This window comes from Gopherus evgoodei, chromosome 5 (genome assembly GCF_007399415.2).
Source record: "Gopherus evgoodei ecotype Sinaloan lineage chromosome 5, rGopEvg1_v1.p, whole genome shotgun sequence".
NCBI lineage: Eukaryota > Metazoa > Chordata > Testudines > Testudinidae > Gopherus > Gopherus evgoodei.
This window is the reverse complement of record NC_044326.1, coordinates 52,935,878-52,957,280: the sequence shown is the minus strand read 5'-3', so window position 1 is coordinate 52,957,280 and position 21,403 is coordinate 52,935,878. Positions and strand designations below refer to the sequence as shown.

Genomic DNA, 21,403 nt, shown 5'->3' with positions numbered 1-21,403 from the left:
TTCCAATAATTGTTTTATACACATAATTAAAGCCAGCGATGTAGTCAAATAATTCCCATAAGTATCCTCCATGGTTTGATCTGCAGTTAGCAGAGCAAATTTAATTAAGTGAATTTATTTCTGAATCAGAAATTCCTTGTCATACATTCACTTGAGAATCAACAGAAATCCTCTCTCTGGCAAGAACTGCTTTTGATTATATTGACTCACACAACAGGAAATAGAAATAGAACATGTTTTATAAAGTGTATAAAAATATCTCTCATAGTTTTCTTCACTTGTGTTTGTGTAATATTTGGTGCATAGATATCTCCATAATGGGGATGTTAGAAATGCTTAAGATGCTATAGATAGGAGAGAGAGAGAGAGAGAAAGAGGCAGGTAGGCAGACAGACAGACAATTATTTATTATATTATGCTACCCAGAATTGTGCTGGGTATTTACAGGTCATCTATAATGGTATGAGAGCCTTACCCTGAAAAGCTTATAATTGAATTCCACATGAGACATCACGAAGAGACAACAAAACAGTAAAGCAGAGGTGGAAAGAAAAAAAGCAGAGTTCATAGAAATAAGTTTATGTAACAATGGCATTTGACATCATGGATTTATAATTTTAAAATATTTTAATAAAACTGCATAACTACTTCCAGATTACATTGGGTCTCTACACATATAACTATAACTGTCTAATAAAATTAAAAGGCCCCTGCTGACTCATTTCTTGTGGGCATCTCAGCAGAAGTGAATGGTAAGGCAGGAATTTAGGGAGGGAAGGAGAGGCTAATGGCCTGACAAACCTTTTGGGGAAGGTACTATGTGTGAAACCGTGTGGAAACAGGGTGGAAGAGGTATACAGGAGACATTAAAGTATGGGGCTCAAGGCAGTTATCTCTGGTAGAGAAGAGTGGTCAATGGGAAGGATGAGGAGAGAGACAGGCAGGTAAGTAGGGAGGGACAGTTCCACAGTCCTTGAAGGCAAGGACAAGGAGCTTGAACTTGAGGCACTGAAGCAGGGATAGCCAAAGGAAAGACTGAAAGAGATAGTGACAGTTTTGTAGGGTCTTGAGGGGAGCCATGTGAAGAGAAGAAAGGCCAGAGACAAAGAGGTTACAGTAATCAAGACAGGAGAGAGCTTTGCTGTCTGGAAAGAGAAAAATTTGGATCTCAGAAATATTATGGAATAAGTTGGATGTGAGAGATGAAGGAACGGTAGAAGTCAAACATGGCCCCAGATTTCAAGTCTGGGTGTCAGGGAGGATGGTGATGTGACAGAGGGAAGAGGATTTCAGAGGAAAGTCAAGGAGCTAAGATAGGTAGGTAGATAGATGTATTTTTGTTGTATTCAGAATAATTTTCCAAGAAAAATCTGTTTGTTTGATTGTTAATAATTTTGTAACAATTCTGCAGCAGCACAGAACATAATGGTTATCAGCTGTATTGCCAACCATGGCCACAGAGATTCACAGTTGTCCTTGGACTTTCTGTTCCCAAATCCAAAGCTCCTATCAATGCCACTAAAGGAGAATTTTCCATGAACTTTAATAGTATTAGGGTTTATATGGTCTATGGTCCAGACACTATAGGGTGACATAATCAAGCACACTTGGGCATGTCTGAGCTTCTGTCCAGTACAGGGCAGTGGTACTTTTATAGTTGGCAGGGCATTCTGATTTCTAGATGTTTTGCAAGACCTTTCTGGTTTTGTTTTTATACCAGGTTAAGAATTCTATTAATACTGGATAGCATAGAATTGCCGTGGTCTGATCATTCCATTTAGCAACATAGAGAGTTCTCTCTCTATAAATAGACTTTATCTACCACAGTTTGGCTCTTCACAGAGCTCACCCAATGAGTGCAGGTCAAGAGCTCTGATTCCCCACATGCATTAAATCAACATCTTATCTCTACAAAAGAAAAGGATCTCAAAGTTCTTACCAAGTACTAATCCATCTCTAGGAAACTCCCATCTTGAGTCATAGGGCAGTTGCATTGGATCCACATAAATGTACTCATGGCCATCAGGGCTGATAGACTCAATGACTCTCCATCTTATCTCATACCTTGGTTTCTGCCGTGCACAATAAATGAAACATAAATTGTCAGGCTCATGCCTGATTTAAGAATGGGTCAGATCACTAATTCAATTCAGTATAGAAATCACATATTTTAAGTTACCTGTTTCCATATGATGACCAGGACAATCAGTGAAATAATCACAATCACTATTAACACTAGGACTGCTGCAGCCACAGTTAATTCTGATCGCAATGCTGTAGTAAAAGAAAAGGCCTCAGTTTAGATTTGCCTTCTGAATGCAGAGGGATGTGACAGAGGCCCAAGTTTGTAGGTGACAGTAAGACTCCCACCTTCTTTGCCATCAAAGTTCTTGTGCACTGTAGATGTGAAAAGTGCAGTCTCCAGAGGCAGGGGGCATTAAGTCATTCACTGCCTATAATAACCTTGCCTTCCTATTTCAGAAATAACAGTGGTTGCCTGGAAGATACTTCCATGGCCATTAGTAACTAAAATGAAAAGATGGATCATGGAACTACATAATATGGGAAAGATAGATTCAGAGTTAAGACCTGGAGAATGGCTCTTGCTCAAATGTCTGGGGAAGAGCTGCCAAATCTGTTTTCATCATTATTTACTTTCAAAGAGCTGGTGTTTTACCTATTAGACATTCACACTGCATAATTATTTCCAGATTTGATTGGGTTTATTTGAGGGGGAGTTTGAAATGGCTACTTAAATCTCTCAGGAGTGACAAAGTTAACTCACTAGGAGCCACAAGCTTCAGTTCCCGAGTAACGGCACCAAGAGTGTTCCTCGCCATGCACCGTACTACCAGGGTTTCTTCTACCTTTTGGAAGGTCACCTGGCTTTCCACCTGGTCCTTATCAACCCGATGAGCCTCCATGTGTACATCTGAGATGTTGTTAGTCAGAAGCATCCATGAGGTATCATTACTGCATCTGCAGAAATAGAATATTCATGAATATAGACATCAGATTTATGTATGGATGAGCAAGTGTAAACAAAACGAGGATCACCCTAAGCACCCTTTCCCTACTCCCTTTCTCTGGCAAGAATCATTTTAAGGACCAAAGATGTTTAAGTATGTACCCACTTCCTAACAATCCTCTGGCTCCCCTACTCCTAGAGCCAATGAATTTCTGATCCCTACCAGCACTACCACCTTTGAAGCGCCAGCAATGGAGCCCAGCAGGCCTGGCAGCCCACTGTTGCTTAGTCCAAACTTCGCATTGCTCCGGGGCTTTCTCATTACACCCCAGAATTCATGGCTGGCCTCTGAAGCCCCAGTGCTCCACAAATCTCTTTGGGATAGAAGAGAGGGAGAAATCCCATACAGTAGTGTGAAATGTGTGTATAAGGACAACATAAAGTATCTGAGGTTACCAGGGCTGCTGGGCCCCATCAGGTTTGTTGTCTCCTTGTTCGATTGTCTCCAGAGGAGTGGGAGAAGGGGTGACCCCGGAACTAGATCAACAAATGTGAGGGGATTAATTAGTTAACATTTCTAAAGCACTTTGAATGTAAAAAAATATTATTATCTACGGTGGACTCAGTTGCAGGAAGAAGGGTGGATGTGGGAGTGTGAAAGGGTAATGGGATAGATGAGTCTGTCCAGGAGATGGCAGGAAAGTCTCAAAAGATATGTGAATAAGCATCTGACTTGCTCATCTGAACTTCCCTGAGGCTCACTCATCACTAATTAGGTACCACATCTTAGAGAAACCTGTTAAATAGATACAGTGATGTGTTCTACAGGACAAAATCAGTAGGAATGATATTAATCCCCACCCCATCCATATGCTGATGAAGCATAAACAACTTGTCACTTTGGCAAGACAAACCAGAATCATAGTTTCCAGAGGGCTGATAAGGAATGTGTGTCACGAGCTTAAATTATGTTAGTCAAGGAAAAACGTTCACATTTAGAGATAAAAGCACATCTGTTTTTCTTACTTTTTAATGTCCTTGCAAATCAGCCATTCCACGTCAGGGAAAGGCGTCCCTTTTGCCAAGCATTGGACCGTCTGTTCCCCTCCAGAGCCCTGGTGATCATCCACCAGGTCTAGAATTGAAGCTGAAACTAGAAGTGAATTAAAAAGAGTATGTTAGAATTTTCCCCCCTTTAGTCGGGATAGAATTACAAATGGAACAAGACAGACGTTTAAAATTGCTGTCATTTGCCTAGCCAGCAGCCTCAGGGAATCCAAGTCTGGGTCCTAAGCTTTTTGCTTGCTCTCCAGAGCCTGATTTTCCCCTGAAAGATATGAATAACTCAGACTGACTTTGATGAAAGTTACTTATATCCTGTGGGAGAGAACAGGGCCCAGGCTACAGCACAGTCACAGAAGCGGGTGCTGTGGAAGGGGTGTGCTTGGTCCTGGGGCATACAGACAGCATGAGAGCCTCACACTGCTCCTGAGAGACACCAGCTGGGTGGCAATTTGGATGTCCCTGACTGGATGCAGTGGGAACCTTATCCTTCCCTACTCAAGACTCATTTGCGAGCACAGGGAGAGTAAAGATGAAAAATACAGAGAAAACCAGAGGACTCCCCCTCCCACTCACCTCCCAGAACTCAGCCATTTAGCAATATCCCTATTACTATTACTTATTTGTAACATGGGAACACCTGCAGGAAGCAGCCAGAGCTTGGCCCCTCAGGAGCCAAGAGGACATTTCATGTAGGGGAAGGAAGAGAGGGAGAAGCTGATACCATTTTCACAGGAGGAGGGAGCAGAAAGCACCTCGCACCTCAGGGTGGCTCTGCTCCTTTTTCCCTTCCCTCCTTGTGAAAATTGGGTCAGGTTACTCTCTGCTCCTTCCCCCTTCCCCTTGACATCCATGCAACAGCCAGCCTGGACAGAGGCAGAGGGTGGAGGGTGGGGTAAAAAACCCCTGGAGCTGTAAAAGGAGAAGAGGTGAGGCTTGGGGAACAGCAAGTGTTGGGTTGGGGGAGACAGAATTGATGTGGGAACTGAATAAGGGGCAGAACTGATGTGGTGGCGGCTGGGAGGAAATTAATTGCTAGGCTGACAGATGGGCAGATGTGGGACTGATGTAATTAGTTAGAATGTTGGGATCTGGAGAGAAGCTGGAAGCTCCACACCATCAGGCAGCCAGTGAGGACTCCTGCGGAGGGGACCAAAGTCACTTCACTTTATTAATTTGGGAGAGTTGGCCACACTGTAACTGTCACACAAACACTGGCATGGAAGGGCGAGTTCAAAAATCAAAAGATAGACAAAAAAAGCCACAAGTAAACTCAAGATTTTAGCAGATCTGACTCATTATTTTGAACTTTTGGGACTGGCAATACTGGAAATATTGTTTCCACAATGTGCTTCTTCTGCAGAGGATGATAAACTGCGTAAGTGTGGAGTGGCAAAAGGTGACCTGTTGTTCCTAAGGATCTTACCTGTGTGACCAGTCAGTACAATTGACATACCCGGTAGGAACTACTCTTGGAAAACACCAATCCAGCTCCAGCCAAGCAGCTAGTATTGTGCTAGTAAGCGACATGGCAGGGAAGCAGCCAAATTAAATTGCTGCTGAAATCATAACACTTAGCACTCTTCATCTTCAAAGCAATCCCTTGTGAAGTAGCTTAATAAATGTCCTCCCCATTTTGCAGATGGAGTAACTCGGGCTAGGCAGAGAAGGCCACTGAAGAAGTCAAAGTCAGGATTCATCAAAGTCAGGATTAGAACACAACCATTCCTGGCTTCCAGGCCTTTCATTCTAGTATATCTGTAGGTTAGCAGGACACCTGGTGTTTAAATGGACTTAAGTCTTTGCTGTCTACAGCTACCTCTGCCCAGTCCAATAGGGTTCTTGATATGCTTACCTTGTATTAGCAATGAGAAAGTATAGCTTTTAGTCTCTTCTCCATTTTCAGCAACCAAAGTATAATCTCCACTATCTTCTTCCTTGGCCCGAATCAGTTTTAATATACTTTGGACCCTATAGAAACAAGAGATTTTGTACACGTTATTTTACAAAACATAAAATAAATTAATCCAAATCAGTAAAAAAACAAAGCAATTATTAGTGGAAAATTTATATATTTAATGTAGGTATATGGTGGGTATAATGTACTGATACTTTGCACTTCTATAGTACTCTTCCTGTCAGAGTGCTGTTGAAATGTTAATTAATTCTCTCATATGAGAAGCAAGCAAGCATTATTTTACCTGGCAAGGATTTGGAAAGGGCATTGATGTGATCAAAATGATGACCAAGAGATTATTTTGGGAGCAGCATTTTGGAAAGACTGGAGAGGGGCTAGGATCGTATCCAGAAGACAGGACTGTAGGAAAATTGGAGAAGGTTTCAGTAGTCAAGGTGGCAGATGATCACAAGTTTGACAAGTGAATTAGCTGATAGGATGGAAAATGAGGGAGATTTTTTTTTATAAATGTGACTGCTGCTGGAATAAAGTGTCTAGTTCTGATATAAACAATTCAAGAGGGACATTGATCAATTGCAGAGGGTTCAGAGAAAAGCTTCAAGAATTATTAAAAGATTAGAAAACACACCTTATAGTGATAGACTCAAAGAGTTCAATCTATTGAGCTCAACGAAGAGAAAGTTAAGGGGTGACTTTATGATAGTCTATAAATATCTACATGTGGAACAAATATTTAATAGTGGGCTCTTTAATCTAGCAGAGAAATATATAACATGATCCAATGGTTGGAAGTTAAAGCTAGACAAATTCAGACACGAAACAGGGCCGGCTCTAACTTTTTTGCCGCCCCAAGCAAAAAAAAAGTGCCGCTCCACCGTAACAACCCCTCCAGCACCGCCCCACCGTAAAACCCAACCTGAGCTCCACCCTGCCAAAACAACCCCCCTCAGCGCCGCCCTGCCGAAACAAACAAACAAACAAAAAAAAACACCACCTGAAGATTGGCCACGGTGCAGCCCTGACAGGATATAAGGTGTAAATGTTCAACAATGAGAGTAATTAGCCACTGGGACAATTTACAAAGGGTCATGGTAGATTCGCCATTACTGACAATTTTTAAATTAAGATTGGATGTTTTTCTAAAAGATCTGCTCTAGGAATTATTTTGGGGAAGTTCTATGTCTTGTGCTATACAGGAGATCAGATGAGATGAACACAATGGTCCTTTCTGGCTTTTGAATCTATGAATGTTATGTAGGAAGCAGCCGTAAAATGCAGAGGGAAAGAGGAAGAATGAATCAAAGATGCTGCCCAGGTTATGTTTCTAGATGACAGAAAAATTATAACATTGTCAACTGCAATGGAAAATGAAATAAGGGCGCAATGTGTGAAGGAAAAATTATGAGCTTGGTTTGGTTTGATAAGCTTGAGTTGACTGTAAGCCATCCAAGCTGAGCTATCAGAGACACAGTGAGAGATATGAGAATGAACCATAATAGGAGAATTATATCTGAGAATTGCCACCAGAGAGATGATAGTTTAAATTATGTAAGAGAGTGAGGCTACCGAAGTATAGGATATAAAGGAGAAGAGGATGGGTGAGAAGAAAGAGCCTTGACAGACTCCAGTAAAGAGGAGGAGCGGAAATGCAATGCCCCCAAAGGAGACATTTAAAGAACATTAGGTAAGGCAAGAAGAGAATCAAGAGGGGATAGTGACATGGAAGTCCATGGAGGACAAGATGTCAAAGAGGAGGGGATGATGAAAGGCTATAGCAAGGCAAGGAAGATAAGGTTGTATATAATGTCTTGTTTTTTCTCACCAAATTCTAGGCATAGATTTGATAAAATGAAATCACAAGGTTTCTGGAAGGGAAATTCAGATTGTCACCTTGGCAAAACCTTTCTTTACCTTGTCTCATTGATCTTGTTTGAACTGGTAACAATCTCTGTAAGGTTTTCAGTCAGAGACACATTGTCCTTCAGCCAGAACATTTTTGGAGCTGGGTACGCCTGCACATCCACTACAAAATTTTTGTCCTCATGTAAATTGACAGCTTCCAAAGGGCTAAATTGGGGGTCCAGATGAATGAATCCTTTATCTGTAAATGATACAGATTCACATAAATAATGCTACTCACTTTATTTCAAACATGGTATTTGCCAGCATGCTAACAATTTTTGGACACTAGAATTGGACTGTACCATGAACTGTGATGACTACTCTCTTATTTTCTTTAACCTCCTTGGTTGCATGTCGGGCCGTACACTCATAATCCCCGGAATCTTTCACTGAAGCCTCAGGAATGGTCAAAGTGTAAACCAGCTTCTGGGATGGAACTTTAATGTCATCAACTTTTATCACACCTTTTTCTTTCTGTGTTTTGGAGAGAGAAAAAAAATCTTATTTAAACAACTCAGCTGCAAGAAATAAATACTGTATAAAAGAATTAAGATTCCATTTGAAGGAGAGCAATGAAAGAGTTACTGCATATGGTCCAAATTCCTTATTCAAAAGGAATGGCTCAATTAGTTAGGGACAAATTTTCAGACATGGATGCAGCAGGTGTGCCCATAAGAATACATAATTTTGGACACAACTACCAAAGGGTGAGTAGGTTAAAAATGGCATATGTTGTGCATTTGGAGTAACGTACCATCTAAAAATTAGGTGGAGAGCCTAAAAGAGCATTTTAGTGCTAAAGCAAGCTAAGGGACTGTATCCTTTGACTCTGGTGGTGATGCTGCTGATTTTGGTCCAGAATATTTTTTGATCAGTTCCCACAAGGTGAGGTGAATTCTTAATACCTTTTTCCTGACAGATCATGCCATTTCCCAGTTCCTATATTCAGTGTGTGCTAATTCTGAGAATAATTCATTGGCAAGGGCAAGGGGTGATGGCGGTGCTCAGTTGAGAATAAAAATGTTCCAAAGGAAAGACAGCACCTGCATATTGAGGGATGGGAACCAAAAATATGTTGGGGATTGTGTGAAACTAGAATAACTGGCAAGAGAGTGAGGTTTTGAATTTGTAAAACTGAAAATAAAATGAAACCTTCCTATATGAAGTAACTTTTTTTTCAGGCTCTTAAATTTTTTTAAATTAAAGCTGTATTTCTAGGTAACAATTATTTCGCAACTTTACAATACCCCACAATTATCAGACCTTTTACACAGCAGCACAATTGCACTATATGTGGAACACTGACTATAAATGGGATTTAACTGAAGCGAAACCTTCACTTCAGAACACACGTTATGAGAATTTGGGACTGATTCTCCTCTCACAACAGGTTTTCATTAGTGTAACTCCACTGACTTTAACTGAGTTACTCCTCATTTACACCAGTTTAACTGAGAAAAATCAGCCCTTCTGAGACTGTGACTTGAAGAGAGTCATTTTTAGAGTCAGATTCACTTCACCACCAGTGTTATATGCAGACATCTGGACACATTTCCAGAACATTCCGTCTTTGTTCCATCAGGCTTTCTAGGGCACAAATTCACAGAGATTTTATTCCTTCAACATTACAGTCCCACTCCCTGATAACTTCTTATGCTCCCAGTCACCCCTCATGTCCCTTGAATGCTTTGTATACTTACTAATAATGAATTCTAACACTTGATACTGATTTTCTATAGTGATAACCTGAAAATAAAAGAAATGGTTCTGTTTTCTCTCTTCCTCTGTCCTCGTTCTAACAGTGAAGAGCTGACCGCTTCACACCCCCATATTCCTCACCAACTGATAACTACAATTATGCTGAAACAAAACGAGATATTTACCACTTTCCCTGGATAATTCCACTGTAAATTAACCACCTCGTTGTCAAAGACCACACAAGTTACAACAATTGTTTCGCCTGTTTTATATACAGTTTTAAGGGCCTCAATCTCAACTGGCAGCTCTGAAGTAGCTGAGGGAAAAAGAAAGAGAGTGCATCAAGTTTAAAAACCATGTGTAGTATATGAATAGTGGACTTCAAGGACTAGATTCCAATTTCATTTACGCAATTATGGCATAAGCAAGAAGAGAATAAGGCTCAATATTTTTACTCTCCTTTAAAAACTGAAAAAGAGTACCTTTCAAAATGTAGATGAAAAACTGATCTGACTTGAACTCCACTTCTTTAACAGTTGTTTGGCACGTGTATGAGCCTGCAGGAAAATTTCCCAGAAAGCCTTGTTTGCTGTCATAATAGGCATATACGACCTTGGCTTCACTGTTAACTAAAGCTACTTGAGCATTAGGGTCACTTGTACGACAAGGGATAATGGTGGAATCACCATCTTCTACTAGGATGAATTGATCCTCTGGTAGTAGAGGAACGAAGGGCATATCTGGATCTGTAAAAAAGATAAGTATTTTTATATTATATCATTTTAAGGTGTCCCTAGTACAAGAATGGAGACATCAGCAGATAATTATGCACCTTGATAGAAATGAATATATTTTGTTTCTTTACTTTTCCAGCAATTTCCTTTATCATATGTAAAACCACAACTATGTTAAAGTCACACACAGAGTCGACACACTGTCACCATAATGACATTTGCCATCTGATGAGACATGTAAGAAGACATCCCAGTAGTCCAACTAGTAGCCAGGATCCTATGTAACAGAAATGTACCAAACTGGGAAGTTTAAGACCTCCAGGAAAAAGAGAAATGTTATTATTTCCTTTAGATGTGAACAGGGCCGGCACTTCCATTTAGGCAACCCAGGCGATCGCCTAGGGCACCAGTATTTGGGGGGGCAGCATTTTGCCATCCTCAGCGGCAATTCTGCGGCGGGGAGTCCTTCTACGCTCTGGGTCTTCGGCAGCAATTCTGCAGCGGGTCCTTTACTCGCTCCGGGACCCGCCGCTGAAGTGCCCCAAAGACTGGGAGCACGGAAGGACCCTCCTGCCGCAGAATTGCCACCAACGACCAGGGACGTGGAAAGACCCCCGCCTAGGGTGCCAAAAACCCTGGCGTCGCTCCTTGATGTGGATCTAGTGGAGTTTTCCTATAATGTTATTCACAGGCAAAAGGCAAAAAGCCAGAAAACCACTAATGTTTAGGTGTGAAAATAGTTGCCCATTGCTGCGGGATAAAATAAAATTGAAGGACTGAACTTTGCCTTTTGTTATGCAACCCCACTGAAAACAATTTCCAGCAAAACCTTCAGGGTAGAATTTGGACCTAAAAGTCCCATTTTCCAGCTCAGGGGCCTTGATTTGTATTTTGGATCTACATTAACTGACAGACACAAAAAGGAGATTAGGCTGCTTAGAATAAATGTCCTGGCTTTCACTGGTGTAAACCACTGTGATAGAGCATGAATAGCCCAAGGACCTATCTACACTACCACTTTTGTTGGTATAACTTAATTTGCTGAAGTGTGAGTATAGTCGGAGCGCCAGGGCTGGGAGAGAGCTCTCCCAGCGCTGCACGTAAACCACATCCCTTACGGGTGTAGCTTGCAGCGCTGGGAGCTGCGCTCCCAGCGCTGTGGCACAGATTACACTGAGGTTTTACAGCGCTGTATATTGCAGTGCTCGGGGGGGGGGGGTTCACACCCCTGAGCGCGAAAGCTGCAGCACTGTAAAGTGCCAGTGTAGCCATGGCCTTAGAGCCCCTGTAATCAACGGTACGCTTTTTAATGATCTTCTGCCTCCATCTCTTCTACTAAAAAGTATTAGAAACCAAAGATATTAATTGGATTGGTTTTCAGCTAAATTAGTTAGATTGTTATTTAAAAATATTTCTAGCTACATATCTAATTCTATGTATTTCTATGTGCTCATCACCATGGTACCTAGATGTCATTAACTATGGTTGTTCCATGTGGTTTCTCGAATTATGAGGCACAACTATAAAAAAGCAAACAAATCCCCAATATTTTTTAAAACCAACCCAATGTACCCAGTTCCAATAGCCATCCAATCCAAATTTAGTTTAAAATCTAATGCAAAACATACCCAACCTTAAAACAGCAGCTCAGAAAGTGATCATAATCTGCCCCTTCTAAACACACAAATAACTGCTGCAAACCTAAGAGCTTGTGAGCCAAGGTTCATCATCAATTTTAATAATGGGAATATAAACCCCTCCAACGATGGGATTTATAACACACTGGCACGCTCCTTGTAACAACAATCCAAACACAGCACTATAGAACTTATATCCACCCAACTCAGTACATTTGCTTTCCAAATGTAATGAAAAACAAAAAGAGGCTTCACCTAGGTTTTTTTTTCCTGCTTGTATGGCTATTACATCCTTATGGAACGGTCATAAAGCATACTGGTTTTAAGAAAGAAATTTGCTTTCCTCCACAGCCCTCGTAATTTATTGTAGGGAAGGGAATTGCTTTGAACAAAACAAAAAAAGTCCATGGTGGAAACAAATTTTCCTGAAAATTCTAAAATTAGGTGAAAAAAAGATTAACTTTTGCAACAGTGTCTGCTGGCTCTTTAGCGAGGGGAAAAAGTTACAAGATGCCTATGCCTTGCAGATCTGGTAGGCTCAGGTCTAGGGGACTGTGACAGAATGTACGCCTGTGTCCACACCCTACCCACTGTTGTAATAATCTTTGTATAAAGTATGCCTTGCAAGGTATCAACTGAAAACTCATTTGCTAGTCAATATTCTCCTGATAAAATATGTGTGACAACACTGTAGGTGAAGTTATAAGATTCCACTGTATGGTGATCTTAACACATGTTCCAAACTGAGGTTGGCAAACTCGTCTGTCTCAAACAAAGGAATGTGCGCTCTGCTTACTTTGCATTTAAGCAATAAAGAAAGTCATCAAGCAGGAAGGGTAGACAAAGAAACCTCAAACAGGTAAGAGAAAGCAGCGGGGAACATCCTTCTCCATAAATTTTTCGTCTCCAGAATCTCAGCTGGAAATGTTTTCCAGGACGGGGACTAACACTATAAAAAGAGACAAAAACCCCAAAGGAATCCCTCCTCTTTCTTTCTGTTCATTGCTTAACTGCACCAGAAGGGACACAGGAAGCAACCATTGAACTGGTGAAGGGGTCCTGGCCTAAGAAGTTTGGTCAGTAAGACTTCTGAGAGCATGTGGTGAGAAAAACTTTGCTTTGAATTTAACATAGTTTAAGTTAGGCATCAGTTGCATCTTATCTTTTCCTTATAACCATTTCTGACTTGCATTCACTTAAAATCTATCTCTTTGTAGTTAATAAACTTGTTTTATCTAACCTAGTGTGTTTAAATTGATGTGTCTCTGAAATTCCATTTGAGATCACGTGGTAAGATGAGACTCAGAGGGGAGGAATCAGGGGGGTGATGAGGCTGGGGGGGAGGAATCCAGGGGTGACAAGGCTTGGGAGGGGAGGAATTGGGGGTGACAAGGCTTGCGGGGAAGAATCAGGGGGCTGGGCGGCAAACAGGGGCAGCTTCAGACCCCAGCACACCAAGTGCATGCTTGGGGTGGCATGCCAAGGGGGTACTCTGCCGGTCGCCGGGAGGGCAGCAGGCAGACAACATTCAGTGGCTTGCCTGCGGAGGGTCCGCTGGTCCCGCAGTTCCGGTGGACCTCCCGCAGGCACGCCTGCGGAAGGCCCACCAGAGCCGCGGGACCGGTGACCAGCAGAGTGCCCCCCATGAGATGCCGCCATGCTTGGGGCAGCAAAATGTCTAGAGCCGCCCCTGGTGCAAACTGAGGGAAAGTAGCGCTCGGGCAAAGGATACTTGGCTCTTCAGCTGCACAGAGCCCAGGTGTCTCCCAGCAGCAGTCACCACCGCTGGAGGGGAATCAGACTGCAGCTTGAGGAGGGGAGGAATCAGGGGGTGACAAGGTTTGGCGGGGAAGAGGCATGGGATCCCGGGGGGCAGTGAGTGGCCTGTCTGTATGTTCTAAATAATAGCTGTTTTTCCCTAGCAAAAGCCTCCCCTCTACATTTCCTTTCTATTTTTGCTCATTTTCTCCACTTTATAGTTCTGTTTTTAAAGCCTATATTATCTATTCAGGTTAATCTGTCTCTCTGTTTCAGACAGGATTAAATATGTAACTTATTTTACTTAGAAAAATAACTGGAGAGATAATGGTAAGACTATATCACCCAGCATTCTAAAGAGGATCTGTCCGTTACACTTTGTGAATAGGAAAAGCAAAACTTGCCTTTGAATTGTATTAACCAATGTAAGTGCTTTTAACACATCAGGAAGAAAGGCAATGATTTTAAGACCTGTTTGTATAATAATGGAAATACTATGGTTTCGCACTGGCTAACTGTTAAAACATCATTTCTTTTGTTTACAGCCACTGGCAGTAGCTATATAATCCCTTACCCACAATGGTGTTCTGTAACATTTGCCATGGCTACTGTCTAAATTCTTGCCAAGCTTTTCATCATATCAACAGGGGTCTGTTTTGGGACCGGCTCTGTTCAATATCTTCATCAACGACTTAGATGTTGGCATAGAAAGTACACTTATTAAATTTGCAGACGATACCAAACTGGGAAGGATTGCAAGTGTTTTGGAGGACAGGGTCAAAATTCAAAATGATCTGGACAAATTGGAGAAATGGTCTGAGGTAAACCGGATGAAGTTCAATAAAGACAAATGCAAAGTGCTCCACTTAGGAAGGAACAATCAGTTTCACACATACAGAATGGGAAGAGACTGTCTAGGAAGGAGTATGGCAGAAAGAGATCTAGGGGTCATAGTGGACCACAAGCTAAATATGAGTCAACAGTGTGATACTGTTGCAAAAAAAGCAAACGTGATTCTGGGATGCATTAACAGGTGTGTTGTAAACAAGACACGAGAAGTCATTCTTCTGCTCTACTCTGCGCTGGTTAGGCCTCAACTGGAGTATTGTGTCCAGTTCTGGGCATCGCATTTCAAGAAAGATGTGGAGAAATTGGAGAGGGTCCAGAGAAGAGCAACAAGAATGATTAAAGGCCTTGAAAACATGACCTATGAAGGAGGGCTGAAAGAACTGGGTTTATTTAGTTTGGAAAAGAGAAGACTGAGAAGGGACATGACAGCAGTTTTCAGGTATCTAAAAGGGTGTCATCAGGAGGAGGGAGAAAACTTGTTCACCTTAGCCTCTAATGATAGAACAAGAAGCAATGGGCTTAAACTGCAGCAAGGGAGATTTAGGTTGGACATTAGGAAAAAGTTCTTAACTGTCAGGGTAGTTAAACACTGGAATAAATTGCTTAGGGAGGTTGTGGAATCTTCATCTCTGGAGATATTTAAGAGTAGGTTAGATAAATGTCTATCAGGGATGGTCTAGACAGTATTTGGCCCTGCCATGAGGGCAGGGGACTGGACTCGATGACCTCTCGAGGTCCCTTCCAGTCCTAGAGTCTATGAGTCTAAACAGAACAGAGAATAAATTAATGTAACTGCTAGCTTCAATTCATAATAGTGCTTGTAAAAACTGCTCCATCAAAGCACTTAGTTCAATTTTGCAATAAATATCAGAATCCAATAAAGACTATTAAATCTGACTTGTTGCCTACATATGTATTATATTTGGAGAAGCAATCAGCTATTATTCAACACTGAGGTTCGGCAGGGGCTTGTACTCACTGGTGCTCCAAGTCTCCAGCAGCACTTCGACAGCGGGTCCTTCACTCGCTCCGGGTCTTCACTGAAGGACCCGCTGCCGAAGTGCTGCTGAAAACCCAGAGCGAATGAAGGACTCGCTGCCAAAGTGCCACCGAAGTCCTGGTAGGGAACCGGTTGTTAAGATTTTGGCAGCTCATCACTGAGCAAAGCAGTATAAAGGTCACCACAGGTTAGAGGGCAGGAGTGACACAGCTACTCATCAGTTTGGATTGTACCCTGGTACATGACAGGAACATTAAAAAAAATCCTTCTTGAAGGAGTCTTCTGATATCTGTCTTCATCTTCCTTGTCCTCGAGCTGCTAGTGAGCTATCATACTGTTCAGCAGTGGGCCACTTAGGGTATGTCTACACTACGGGATTATTCCAATTTTACATAAACTGGTTTTGTAAAACAGATTGTATAAAGTTGAGTGCACGCCACACTAAGCACATTAATTCGGTGGTGTGCATCCATGTACCGAGGCTAGTGTCGATTCTGGAGCGTTGTACTGTGGGTAGCTATCCCGTAGCTATCCCATAGTTCCTGCAGTCTCCTCCGCCCATTGGAATTCTGGGTTGAGATCCCAATGCATGATGGTGCAAAAACAGTGTCGCAGGCGATTCTGGGTAAATGTCATCCCTCATTCCTTCCTCCGTGAAAGCAACGGCAGACAATCATTTCGCGCCCTTTTTCCCTGGATTGCCCTGGCAGACACCATAGCATGGCAACCATGGAGCCCATTTTGCCTTTTGTCACTGTCACCGTATGTGTACTGGATGCCACTGACAGAGGCGGTACTGCAGCGCTACACAGCAGCATTCATTTGCCTTTGCAAGATAGCAGAGACGGTTATCAGTCATTCTGTACTGTCTGCTATGCCATTGTAAATTGGCGATGAGATGATGGTTATCAGTCGTTCTGTACCGTCTGCTGCTGTCATGTGTGCTCCTGGCTGACCTTCGCTGAGGTCGGCCGGGGGTGCAAAGAAAAAAATGGGAATGACTCCCTGGGTCATTCCCTCCTTTATGTTGTATCTAAAAATAGAGTCAGTCCTGCCTAGAATATGGGGCAAGTGTGCTAGAGAACCAGTGTACCAGAGAGCACAGCCGCTCCGTGTCAGATTCCGCAGAAATTATAAGCTGCATGCCATTCTAGGGGGTGCCCCTGCAACAATCCCACCCGTTGCTTCCCTTCTCCCCCAACCCTCCTGGGCTACGGTTGCAGTGTCCCCCCATTTGTGTGATGAAGTAATAAAGAATGCAGGAATAAGAAACACTGACTTTTTAGTGAGATAAAATGAGGGGGAGGCAGCCTCCAGCTGCTATGATAGTCCAGGCAGGACATTAAACGGTGCAGGGGGGAGACGAGCCCAGCATCCCACTGCTATGATAGTCCAGGCAGTACAGAATCTTTTCTTTACACATGAAAGGGGGGGGAGGCTGATGGAGCTCAGCCCCCAGTTGCTATGATGAAGACGATTACCAGCCGTTCTTTACCATCTACCGGGAATGACCAGGAGTCATTTCTATTTTTACCCAGGCGCCCCCAGCTGACCTCACCTGAGGCCAGCCAGGAGCACTCATGGGATGATGACGAGGATGGCTACCAGTCCTTCTGCACTGCATTGTCTGCCACTGGGAAAGGGAGGGGAGAGGATGCTGCTGTTCAGTGCCGCAGCACCGCGTCTACTAGCAACATGTAGTAGACATATGGTGACATTGAAAAAAGTCAAGAAATGATTTTTTTTCCTTTTCTTTCACAGGGGGAGAAGGGGGGTAAATTGACGAGATATACCCTGAACCACCCCTGACAATGTGTTTGACCCTACAGGCATTGGGAGCTCAGCCAATAATGCAAATGCTTTTCAGAGACTGCGGGGACTGTGGGATAGCTGGAGTCCTCAGTACCCCCTCCCTCCCTCCATGAGCGTCCATTTGATTCTTTGGCTTTCCGTTATGCTTGTCACACAGCACTGTGCTGTGGACTCTGTATCATTGCCTGGAGATTTTTTTCAAATGCTTTGGCATTTCGTCTTCTGTAACGGAGCTCTGATAGAACAGATTTGTCTCCCCATACAACAATCAGATCCAGTATCTCCTGTAAGGTTCATGCTGGAGCTCTTTTTGGATTTGGGACTGCATCGCCACGCATGCTGATCAGAGCTCCATGCTGGCCAAACAGGAAATGAAATTCAAAAGTTCGCGGGACTTTTCCTGTCTACCTGGCCAGTGCATCTGAGTTCAGATTGCTTTCCAGAGCGGTCACAGTGGTGCACTGTGGGATACCGCCCAGAGGCTAATACTGTCGATTTGCGGCCACACTAACCCTAATCCGACATGACAATACCGATTTCAGCGCTACTCCTCTCATCGGGGAGGAGTACAGAAACCAGTTTAAAGAGCCCTTTATATCAATATAAAGGGCCTCGTTGTGTGGACGGGTGCAGGGTTAAGTCGGTTTAACGCTCCTAAATTAGGTTTAAACGCGTAGTGTAGACCAGGCCTTAGAGCTGACTTGATACTGAGGTATAAAGCCTACAGGCTCTGCCCAAGCTTCAATAACTGTCTGAAGGACAAGTGTCGGTGCATAGTAAATGTAAAGGGAAATCATGGAAGAGTCATGCTAACCTTGCACGTTATGGTCTATAGAAAACCCAAAAGCCATTGCAAAACAGACTTCAAAGTTTTAGGGCACTTCACAAAATCTCTGATAGTGTGTCTTCCCCCTTATATAACCTTTCTGTAGTCCAGGCATCTTTTTTTTTAACTTCACAAACATGTTAAACTTTTACAGGGTCACTTGCAACCTCTTTTCTTTTCCCTTGTTTTCCTGTACTGCTATTGCAGGCTAACCCTCAGAATGCTCACTGTCAGTCTACCAGTCTGGTACTTTGTGTCCCTGCAGTGCTGTCTCTAATCCCCTGTTTCCTAGTAGAGCCCCAGGCAGTCATGTATAATGCTTTACAAAGGCTCTCAATAAAGTTTGTAAAGCCATTTATCTTCACATCCACCCATTTGTTCCCCCATCCACCCACTCACCCTCCCCCACCCACACCAAAATCCCCAGATGTCAAATGTTATAGTCTCTTCCTTTTTAAAGATGTTGGCGCTCATGGATTCATGTGACAGTCAGTCATGACTCAGTCAGTAACTCCTATTAAAGCCATGACAAATGGGTTTAATAGACTTTTGACTCCAACCTCAGAGAATTGGCAGACAGAAGGCCATTCTGTGACATCCCTACTCCCACCTCTAGAATGTGTAGGGGAGGAGGGAGCAAGGTGGGCACTTCTAAAAGGGAATGGGAAGATTACCAGATGGGGTGATGTTCCCTGAGATCCCTGTTGGGTGGTGTTCTTATTAATAATATAATACCTAACTCGGTAGATTCAAAATGCTTTATGAAGGAGGTCAGTATCATTATCCCATTTTACAGATGGGGGAAACTGAGACACTGGAGGGACATGGCTTGCCCAGGGTCACCCAGAGGAGAGCTGGGAACAAAACCCAGATCTCCTGGGTCACAATGATGTGCTCTGTCCACTAGACTACACTGCCTCATTGGTTTTGCCCTTGTCATTTCTTTGGGTCCAATAGATTTTTCCACGGTGCATGAGAGGAAGTTTAGGGGCAGGAAAGGCAGGTCTTGCTGTGAAAATTGTGGCAAATGATGCATGAAAACACCACATTATTTGCCACACTGGCCCTCACTGCCATTTCTTGTTTCCACCTTTCTTGTGACAGGTGTTCCAATACAGCTACATCTTACTAATCACCTTTGATTCCTACACCCTGTAAATATGTGAGCATCCTCCTGCACTGCAGTTCAAGTTTTCCATCAACTAACACATTTCCACACTTTGGATATTTGAAAGTAGCAATACATAGCCTCTGAGCTAAGTCAAATCCAATTTTGGTCAATAGAGACCAAGAGCCATTACCATCCATTGACTATATAGTGGTATTCATGAAGTTAGTTGGTCTCAGTACAGGTCCCAAAGAACACATTACACAAGCCACCACCAAATAGTTAGCATTAGTGTTCCCCTGGTTGGAAGCCTTATCAAAGAAGCCAATGGGCATGGAGACAACTATGTGCAGTGTGCATCCACAGAGCTGGTCTCCATGTCTGAGTCTAGGTATCCACTGGGAGAGCACTGCCTTTTTCCTGTGCTTTGTGGAGAGAAAGCTTCAGCCTCCAAGGCTGTCAGTTCACTACCTTTCATGAGAACTAATTCATACCAAACAAAATCAATGTGAAAAGGAGCATGCCCCGCTCAGATCAAGAGGTTGCTCTCCATTTAAATGCTTAATAGGGTCCTTGATATTCCTACACAGCAACCCAGGCAAACCTTTCCTCTGTAACACAGCATAAACCACTCACCAGGCACATAGATGTAGATATCCTTCCCCTCCACCTCTCCATCTTCCTCTTGAGTATGATTGTAGTAACAAGTGTATAATCCGGTATGAGCCGCTGAGGCATTCCCCACTTCCAGCAAAGTCACAAAGAGACCACTGTTGTTCTCTTCATTTCTAATGTCAACTCTGTGGCTTCCTTCAGCCATTGGGTATTGCCAGGTCACTTCGCTGTCTCCAGAGCATTTCAGAGTAAACGAGGCATTCAGTTGCACGACCATTTCATCTCTGTTTGGAAGAACAGTCGGCAATGGAAGCAGGCAAAAAGTTAGCCATGGTCCTGTCAAAGGAAATGAATAAGTAACCAGTTACTAAGCAGAGCATGCTCACCACATAGATGTGAGAAAGGATGAGTGATTTATCTATAAAACAGCCATGTTTATGGACAAACCAAACACACTAATCTCCCTTTAAATGTGCCCTTTTGAAAGTAGCCACTGCATTTCCCTACGGAGAGCAAAATAATTCCTCTTTGAACCTCTCAGACGAAATGCTGTTCATTTCAGTTCAGCCTGACTTGCATCAAGAAATGAAAGACAAAGAGTTGAAATTAGCGTTGGCTCTCAACCAAAACCCCAGATCCAAACAGCCCCAGACTCTGGGAGCATTTCGTGCTAGATCAACACCTGTATCTGAACATTACAGCTGACCTCTATTTCTGCAAAGGGCTACAGAAGTAGCCTGGATCCAAACTTTGATTATGTCTCCACTGCAAAAAAAACTGCAGCAGCAAGTCTCAGACCTTGCCTCTACAAATTTGGACTGCACTATGGTGCTAAAAAGAGCCATGCAGACAGACATTCCAGCTCGGGTTTTTAAGCCCACCTCGAAGCCCAAGCTCCAGCTCAAGCCAGAATGTCTATGTGGCTATATTTAGTGCCATGCTGTCAGTCTTGCAAGCCGAAGTCTGTAGACCCAGGAGGGCTCTAGGCATTTTGCTGCCCCAAGCACGGCAGGCAGACTGCCTTCAGCAGCTTGCCTGCAGAGGGTCTGCTGGTCCCGCGGCTTCGGAGGATCCTCCGCAGGCAAGCCACCGAAGGCAGCCTGCCTGCCGCCCTCGTGGCGACCAGCAGAGCGCCCCCCGTGGCTTGCCACACACGGGTTTAGTGGAGCCAAGGATTGGGCCCATCATGGTCTCTGTTCTGCTTCTCAAGCCATTGCAAGTATTTTACCTGTAATAGCTAGTAATGCTGGCCTTTTCTATATTTGGCACTTTGAGCCAAAGCCTGCCCTGCCCCCCCCCCCCATTTCCTTCTGCTGATATGGAAGACCTGCTTGCCAATGCAGTTATGTGCCACAGAGTAGGAGGTTGCCAGGATCCCACCCAAGCAGGATGCACTCTGCTGCACATCATGGAGCTCTGCTCCCATGTGCTGCTGAAGAAACTCTGGCGGGAGAGATGAGACATGGCTGGTGCGTCAGCAGTGACACAGATCCACTGGCCAAACCTCTTCCCTCCG

General features: G+C 43.4%; 1 protein-coding gene across 3 annotated transcripts in view; it reads right to left on the bottom strand.

Moving 5' to 3' along the window:
• PDGFRA (platelet derived growth factor receptor alpha) overlaps positions 1-21,403 on the bottom strand; it is a 53,730-nt gene that overhangs the window by 21,180 nt on the left and 11,147 nt on the right. For all 3 annotated transcript variants that reach the window (XM_030563984.1, XM_030563983.1, XM_030563985.1), the window contains exons 3-12: positions 19,909-20,223; positions 10,031-10,294; positions 9,734-9,864; positions 8,153-8,324; positions 7,860-8,049; positions 5,886-6,001; positions 3,995-4,121; positions 2,786-2,979; positions 2,180-2,274; positions 1,940-2,072 (exon numbers count right to left, since the gene is read on the bottom strand). In XM_030563984.1, coding sequence (XP_030419844.1) covers positions 1,940-2,072; positions 2,180-2,274; positions 2,786-2,979; positions 3,995-4,121; positions 5,886-6,001; positions 7,860-8,049; positions 8,153-8,324; positions 9,734-9,864; positions 10,031-10,294; positions 19,909-20,223 — 1,737 coding nt within the window. The remainder of the gene's footprint in view (positions 1-1,939; positions 2,073-2,179; positions 2,275-2,785; positions 2,980-3,994; positions 4,122-5,885; positions 6,002-7,859; positions 8,050-8,152; positions 8,325-9,733; positions 9,865-10,030; positions 10,295-19,908; positions 20,224-21,403) is intronic.